The 8,266-nt window shown below is 49.6% G+C and overlaps 1 protein-coding gene across 1 annotated transcript; it reads left to right on the plus strand.

Annotated features, from left to right (window-relative positions):
* Nucleotides 1-409: 409 nt before the first annotated feature.
* Nucleotides 410-6,966, plus strand: PRDM8 (PR/SET domain 8). The gene is made up of 4 exons (XM_066386149.1): nucleotides 410-624; nucleotides 2,877-3,097; nucleotides 4,061-4,292; nucleotides 4,646-6,966. The coding sequence occupies exons 2-4, from the start codon at nucleotides 2,879-2,881 to the stop codon at nucleotides 6,220-6,222; spliced, it is 2,028 nt and encodes a 675-aa protein (XP_066242246.1). The 5' UTR covers nucleotides 410-624; nucleotides 2,877-2,878; the 3' UTR covers nucleotides 6,223-6,966.
* The last annotated feature ends 1,300 nt before the right edge of the window (nucleotides 6,967-8,266 follow it).

Genomic DNA, 8,266 nt, shown 5'->3' on the forward strand with positions numbered 1-8,266 from the left:
GCTCGGGAACTGCGCGCGGGCTTCGTGCGCACGCTGAGTGGCCACCTTTCCGCCAGAGGTTCTCCAAGTGCCAAAGGAAACGGGAAAGGCCCTATTCAGTTCTTTTGGGACCTCCCTACACGACCCCGAAACCGATCTCTCCCTCCTACCAGTCCCAGAGGGCCGATGCTTTAGGAGGAGGAGGACTAGCCGTGCTCTCAGATAGGCGTTGCCACTTGGGGAAAGCGCTCAGGATTTGCGGGCAGCCCGCAGGCCGGAGAGACCGCTTCCAGGCAAGCAGCGCCGGAGGGAGCGCCCAGCCCAGCAAAGAGTTAAAGGGAGGGGACGTGGGCTGTCACGCGTCATTGGGCAGATTATGTGCAGCAAACAAAAAGTGTGTGTCTGCGTGCCAGTCAGTCACTGCATCGGGTCCATCTGTACAACTCTCATTCTCTCTCGCTCTCCACCTCTCTCCTCATTTCTCTCTCCAGCTCTTTCCTCTCTTTAGGCTGAGCCTAAAAGACAGCAATACCTACACCTCTTGACATGGAAATACACTGACTCAATAGGCAAAAGAAGCGCTCGAGAGCATCTCCCGGTTCCAGGTGGCCTTATTTGGCCGATTCCATCCTGACCTTATTCCTGGTAAGTCTATTTGCATTGATTGGGGCGGGGGGATGGGAGGAAAGCAGGTTCGGTGGGGAGAGTGAAAAATGTTGTCCTCCGCTTTCTCAGTCTCCAGAAGAGGGGGGAAAATAATTGTAGAGGGGATCTCTGCTGCCAATAAGATTACACAAAGGGAGGAGCTGGTGGAGAGCACTTTGCCGGCGAAGCCAGCGACGGGGGAGCGCGCGGCAGCCAGACAATGCCTTCCTCCAGGGGAGGAGCGGCCGGCGGGTGCGCCGGCTTTCCTGCACGCCCAGCCGGCTCTGGAAAGGACGTCCGGGCGGCTGAGAACCCGGGGCCTAGAGGAGGACGCTGAGCTGTGAAAGGCTGGGTGGCAAAGGCCAGCGCGCGCGGGAGAGCGAGCCCAGGCTCCAGCCTGCGGTTATTGTAACTAGCGGGATGCTCGTGGCGGCCGCCGCGGCGACGTGGACCCGTTAGTCGGTGCAGCGAGGGTCTTTCCGCCGTATTGTTAGGTAGAACTGCATTTTAATGACTGTGTTCCTGCTGTTGCCCGACGTGACGGGGCGACCTCCCGGCACAATGAAGCGCTTGTGTGAAAGAGACTTTTAAAAGAAAGAGAGAAATTAGGGCATAAAACGCTGAATTGGAGAAATTGAAAAGGAGAGAATAGGATTCCGTTGAAAAGGAGACCAGAGGTTCTGGAGGATTTCTTAAATATTTAAATTTTTAATTGGAGATGAGAAAGTCTACCTTGTGTGAGGTAAAAATGCCCAGGAATAGATGCTGTGTCATAAAGTATGTTTCCACTTTATGGACATTTCTCTTATTTTTGACTGGCAGAAACAGCGTAATACTTGACATTTGGGGGATGTAGCAGAGTGTATGAAAAAAGAGAAGGACCAAAGTTTCATGCACTGTTAGCTCCAAAGAAAAAAAAGCACTATCTTGTAATCATATTTGCAAGATTAATTCGTTAATAGACATTAAGATTAAAATGGACATTACTAATATTATTCCATAATGAACAGCATCTGGGGGGGGGATCAGGTCTACTCTTTCCTGCTACTTCAATTATACAAAACACACATAATTTATTGCCTACGGTGGCGTTATGAGGGAAAACCCAACTTGGGTGAATCTTTTAATCAGAAAAAGTGAACAATGCAGTTAGTATAAAGCCAGTTTAAGATTTAAATACCAGGGTTTTTGTTTGTTTGTTTGTTTTTTAATGATAAATCTTGTAGGTAGTGTCCAGTGGCAAAGGGAAAAAAAGTCAAATGACAGCTTAATAGAGAGCCCTCCGTCAGGGCATTACTTTCTAAATCGCTGCGGATTAAACAGCTGGAGAGTCCGCCGGGGTCTGCTCAAGCGGGCTGTTCCCTCTTGCCCAGGCTGGGTCGTATCTGGGGGAGTGAGAGTTCACCAGTCATTACACGCGGTATTTCAGACAGGGGACACTCAGGGCCTGCCCTGTACCTTCTCACTTCACGAGGCACACGCGACTCAATCCACCCCCTTGTATAACAAGGTAACTGGGATTCACCCTCATCCATAAATAAGCATGTCGAGAAAAAAAATAATTACCTCTGCTTGCTGCTTTTAATTAAAGCCTCGGAGGGCCGGTGTTGGATTATGGTAATGAGCAGACACACGTCCCCTCTCGGAGGCGGCAGAGAAAGGTTAGCTGACGCGGAACCAGTGGCCCTGACACTCCACTGAAATCCATTCGCCATGCTCCGCTGTCTCCACCTGTTCGCTAATGCTGCCCCCTCTTTGGAAGAAAATAAAATAAGATCGGCTCCTGGGTACCCAGTCCAATACATACGAGGAAAGGAGAGGAGCTTTCTCTCAAGAGTTACAAGTTCCTTTCAGTCAAGAAAGTCTATAGGCTAATAAAAAATTCAGTTGTTCTCCCCATCCCTCACCACCCCAAAGAATTCTGCCCCATTTTCCCTCAAGTTACTACAAAAGATAAAAATAGAAGAAAAAAATCTAGTCTCCCCTAGCCCTGTTTTCTCGCAAGCAGTCAATCTACCCTGAGTTCCTACTATTCCAATGATTTCTTAAAAGGAAAGGAAAGGATTCTTTAGTTAACATCTTCAAGTTGTGCCAGATTTAATCTGTCGCTGGCTTTATATATGAAGTAGGAGCTATGCAAAATATCAGGCGAATTCAAGAAAAATCTGTCGAGTAGTTAAAATGTTCTGTCTGGGATTCATAAAGGCAAAGGAGTACTGTAACTCGCCTCGGTCCTGTGTGTCTGTCTCCAGTGATGGAGGACTCAGGCGTCCAGCGAGGCATCTGGGATGGCGACGCCAAGGCTGTCCAACAGTGTCTGACAGATATTTTCACCAGCGTTTACACCACCTGCGACATTCCTGAGAACGCGATATTCGGTCCCTGCGTCCTGAGCCATACCTCCCTGTACGACAGCATAGCGTTCATAGCTCTCAAGTCCACCGACAAGAGGACAGTTCCTTACATCTTCCGGGTAAGTCTGGGCCAATGCTACTTAGGGTAGGAGGGTAACGTCCCTTAAAAACAGACGAAGAATTATGCTAATGACAAGCTGAAACAGGTTCTGAATGTAGCAATTGCAGTAATGTCAGTCATCCTATTTTATAGATCAAATACTGAAAAGGAAAATTAAGCTCAAATTATTGTCAACCGAATTTCTGGAATACATGACAGAATTTTATTTGGAATACCAGCTATGCTTAAGTCAGGGCCTCAGTTCTGGGCTTTCCTGGTGATGAACTTAACTCTGGGAGATTTCAGATGATTGGGGATATTTGCATAATATATACTTTCTGTAAGTTTATTCTAAGTATTGGACACATTTGCCTTCCAACACAGGAGGCCTCTTGTTCCCCTAAATATAGTACCCTTTCTGGGAAGGGTAGCTAATGCCCAGAGCTTGTATTTAAATAAAAATGTTAATAGTTTGACAATAAAACATCCTTAAATCTATACATTTGAATTTGAAGATAAAAGTCCTCTTACTTCCCATTCATTCTTTACAGAGAAAAATGATTGTTTAAGCTAAAATTAGGAAGATGAGTGAATGCCACAAAATAATTTGAGATCTAAGCTTTTCACTTCCAAAACAAACAAAATCCACCCACATTTCTGTAACATAGGATAATTCAGAAGTAAATTCTGAAGTAATTTGAATTGGAAAAAAAGTTTCCTCATTTGATGTTCAACCAATATTATAAAAACGATGACTTAAATAATCTATATGATTGGTACAGCGTTTCAAAGGACCATTCTCTTGCTAACTTGGGTCAAGTTTTTGGAATCTTAACCTCAGCTTTTTTTTTTTTTTTTTTTTTTTTGGAAAAGAATGACATGCAGGAAATGTTCTTGATTCCTCTGGCTTCAGTCTCTTACAAGAGTCTTCCCCCACCCGACCCCCTTCCTTCTTGTACTCTTTCTTCTTTCTAAACTGTAGGTAGACACCTCGGCGGCAAATGGTTCCTCAGAAGGTCTCATGTGGCTGCGTCTGGTCCAGTCAGCCAGAGATAAAGAAGAGCAGAACCTTGAAGCCTATATAAAAAACGGACAGCTGTTTTACCGCTCTCTCCGCAGGATTGCCAAAGACGAGGAGTTACTAGTTTGGTACGGGAAAGAACTGACTGAGTTACTCTTGCTCTGCCCCTCTAGATCCCACAGCAAAATGAATGGTAGGTTGGCTCGCGACCTGTGTGTGGGCCCCTAGCTAACCGGGGAGCGATGCAGGGAGCGGTGGGGGCTCACTCGGGCGCCTGGGCGCGCGCCCTTCCTCCCTTTGGGCCTCTTAGGAAACATCTGAAGTCTAGTCCGTAATGAAGCTGGTGCAGATAGGTGAAAAGAAATCGGGGGCGCTTGGCTTAATTACTGCACTGTCCCCAAATCAGGAGGGAAAACTATTCATGTCGTACAGGATCTTTCATCAGGCACTGAGCAATAAAGGTGGATTTGTGAAGGGGGTGATGGCACACTGGCCTGGAGACGATGCTGAGTAATCATGTGCTGTGCGCGTGTGTGGTGTTTGCAGGGTCGTCCCCTTACACATGCCTGGAATGCAGCCAGCGTTTCCAGTTCGAGTTCCCCTATGTGGCACATCTGCGCTTCCGCTGCCCCAAGAGAATTCACAGCGCTGATAGGAGCCCCCAAGACGAGCAGGGAGGCGGCGTGGGCACCAAGGATCACGGGGGCGGAGGCGGCAAGGACCACCACCAGCAGCAGCAGCAGCAGCAGCAGGAGGCGCCCTTGGGCCCGAGCCCCAAGTTCTGCAAAGCCGGCCCTATTCACCACTACCCGGCCCCCTCCACCGAGCCCAGTAACCCTCCCGCCACTGGCGGCAGCAGCAGCGCGAAGCCGTCCACGGACTTCCACAACCTGGCCCGGGAGCTGGAAAACTCCGGGGGCGGCAGCTCCTGCTCCCCAGCCCACAGCCTCAGCGGCGGCGGCAGCCTCGGCGGACACCAGGAGGCAGAGCTGAGTCTCGAGGGCAGCGCCGCGGGCGCGGGCAAAGGGAAGAGGAAGTTCCCGGAGGAGGCGGCGGAGGGCGGCGGCGGCGGCGCGGGACTGGTGGGGGGCCGGGGCCGCTTCCCCGAGCGGCCCCTGCCGGCCTCCAAGGAGGACCTGGTGTGCACCCCGCAGCAGTACCGCGCCTCCGGCAGCTACTTCGGCCTGGAAGAGAACGGCCGCCTCTTCGCGCCGCCCAGCCCCGAGACGGGCGAGGCGAAGCGCAGCGCCTTCGTGGAGGTGAAGAAGGCGGCCCGAGCGTCCGGGCTGCAGGAGGAGGCGGCCGCCGACGGCGGGGGCGCGGCCGCCGACGACCAGGACGCGGGCAGCGGCGGCGGCTCTTCCACGCCCGTGGCCGCGTCGCCGGGCGGTGCCGAGAAGCTGCTAGCCCCGCGGCCTGCGGGCCCGCTGCCCGGCCGCTTGGAGGGCGGCAGCCCGGCGCGGAGCAGCGCGTTCACTTCGGTGCCGCAGCTGGGAGGCGGCGGCGCGGGCGGCGCGGGCGGCGGCCAGGGCGCCGCGTCGGACGAGCGCAAGAGCGCCTTCTCGCAGCCGGCGCGCTCCTTCTCGCAGCTGTCCCCGCTCGTGCTGGGCCAGAAGCTGAGCGCGCTCGAGCCGTGCCACCCCGGCGACGGCGTGGGCCCCACCAGACTCTACCCCGCCGCCAGCGACCCTCTGGCCGTGAAGCTCCAGGGAGCCGCAGACCTGAACGGAGGCTGCGCGGCCCTGCCGAGCGGCGGCGGCGGGCTCCCGAAACAGAGCCCCTTCCTCTACGCCACCGCCTTCTGGCCGAAGAGCTCCGCCGCCGCGGCGGCTGCGGCCGCGGCGGCCGGGCCCCTGCAGCTGCAGCTGCCCTCGGCGCTCACGCTGCTGCCGCCCTCCTTCACCTCGCTGTGTCTGCCGGCGCAGAACTGGTGCGCCAAGTGCAACGCCTCCTTCCGCATGACCTCCGACCTGGTCTACCACATGCGGTCGCACCACAAGAAGGAGTACGCCTTGGAGCCCTTGGTGAAGCGAAGGCGGGAGGAGAAACTCAAGTGCCCCATTTGCAACGAGTCCTTCAGGGAGCGCCACCACCTCTCCAGGCACATGACCTCCCATAATTGACACGGAAACGACCCCAGCTTTCCACGCGTCGCGTACACGCACAGTCAAGCCACCTGTAGAAACAAGCACGTGAGGGCACCCACCACCTCCTTGTGACCTGAAACATTGCACCCAGAGAGACACTCACACACATGCTTTCACACACATGTGCTCCTCCAGTCATCTCATTCAAATGTTTACCTGCGACCTACGTGCACTGCATACACACACACACATGCACACACACGAGACAGGATGGTGGATTTTTGATTGGGTGGGTTGTTTGAGGGGTTTTCTTTCCAATGCACGCATTTTCACTTTCCCAAAAACAAAGGTACATTTTTTTAAATGTCATATATTGCAACATATTGATGCATTTGTCATACGTTTCTACTTAAATTATTAAGCATTTACAGTTAAGATGTAATAATTATATGTAAGGGCAAAATTTATTTTAGATATAAAGTAAAGGAGGAGGGTGAGATGCTTTCTGCATTTCTTGATGATAGTTTGTGTTCTTACAAAAATAAAAGAATTAAAAGGGGGTCACCATTAAATTTAAGTTTCCAGGGGTAAGTGCATGTATCATGAAATGATTATGGACTTCAATGAAGAATGTCATTATTATGTAAATATGCATTTCCTTTTAATACAAAGTGTAATTTTGTGCCAGTGAAATGGAGTCTGAATAGTATGTGTTTCTTTTATCCCTGGAAAGATTTATTAAACTTTATAGATTATCCGGGTATGTTGGATGCTTTGACAATAAATGACTATTTTCTTCAGAGCAATTATTTGGAAAGCATTTTTAAATATATTTTTGTAGCCAAGGGCTACACTTTGTGTAGAAACTATAAGTCCCTGAAAAGAAGAGGTAAACAGGAAAGGGATGATAAACTTTGCCTCACTTGCATTTATTTACTCTTACAGGTTTTTTTTTGTTTTTTTTTTTTTGTTTTTTCTGAGCCTAAAAAAAAGAGAAGACAAGTTTTGATTATTATTTGGAAAATCTTTAGTTGGAAATCAGGCATCTTGATCAAAGGACAAAGTATTTGAAAAGGATGCCTGCCATGAAGCTAACCTGTCACTAGGATGTCAGCATTCTTTTCAGCAGCAGGGTAATTAGCATCTTCACTAGTGACCAGAGTCAGTTTTTCAGGCCTTGGTCAGGGAAACCAGATGAAAAGCCCACTTAATGTTCTATTGGTGATGCCTACATAGAAGAATACCTTGTCCTCTAGAACCCGTTAGCATTCTGTCACTACCCATTAAGAGATCCTATGGAGAGTTTCTTTAGAAACCAAGGTGATGTGACCCCAGTAGTCTATGGCAGGGCCCACCCTTCTAAAGGCCTGAGCAGCTGCACAGCTTCTGGAGCATTATCATACAGGAGAACCTGATAACTTTACTCCTCCTCTCCCTGCCCTTCTTTTTAGAAATAGTCCCTCTATACTAGTGGTGGTCAACCTGGTCCCTACCGCCCACTAGTGGGCGTTCCAGCTTTCATGGTGGGTGGTAGCGGAGCAACCAAAGTATAAATAAAAAGATAGATTTAACTATAGTAAGTTGTTTTATAAAGATTTGTTCTGCCAAACTTAGTGAAAATCTGACATAAAGTTACTTGGTAAGTAATTATTATTATATGCTTTAACTTGCTTTATAAATTTTATAAAGTAAAGTTACTTCCCTACTTTATAAATCACCATTACTGTGGAACCAGTGGGCGGTTAGAAAATTTTACTACTAACCGAGATACAAAAGTGGGTGGTAGGTATAAAAAGGTTGACTACCCTTGCTCTATACTTTCATATACTGACAACAAATCTTAGTTAAATAGAGTGTATCTGTGAGTGAGTGGTATATCCAGCAACCATTAGATGCAAAACCAAATGGATGATGATCTTTTAGTTCTTAGGATGGCATGAACTTAATCCATAGGCATCTTCAGAGTCACTCTGTGCATGCTCCAGTCATAGATATGACACTGGTTCATCTGTCACAGGAGGTCTTTTCCACTTTCCCCCTTCCTTCACATCTTGCCAACCCTCCCCTGTGAGAAGGAGGA

This window comes from Saccopteryx leptura, chromosome 5 (genome assembly GCF_036850995.1).
Source record: "Saccopteryx leptura isolate mSacLep1 chromosome 5, mSacLep1_pri_phased_curated, whole genome shotgun sequence".
Taxonomy (NCBI): Eukaryota; Metazoa; Chordata; class Mammalia; order Chiroptera; family Emballonuridae; genus Saccopteryx; species Saccopteryx leptura.

Coding starts and splice junctions, on each gene's coding strand:
- PRDM8 (XM_066386149.1), top strand. CDS start 2,879: ATGGAGGACTCAGGCGTCCAGCGAGGCATCTGGGATGGCGACGCCAAG. Junction 3,098..4,060: donor CAGTTCCTTACATCTTCCGG/GTAAGTCTGGGC, acceptor TCTAAACTGTAG/GTAGACACCTCGGCGGCAAA. Junction 4,293..4,645: donor ATCCCACAGCAAAATGAATG/GTAGGTTGGCTC, acceptor TGGTGTTTGCAG/GGTCGTCCCCTTACACATGC.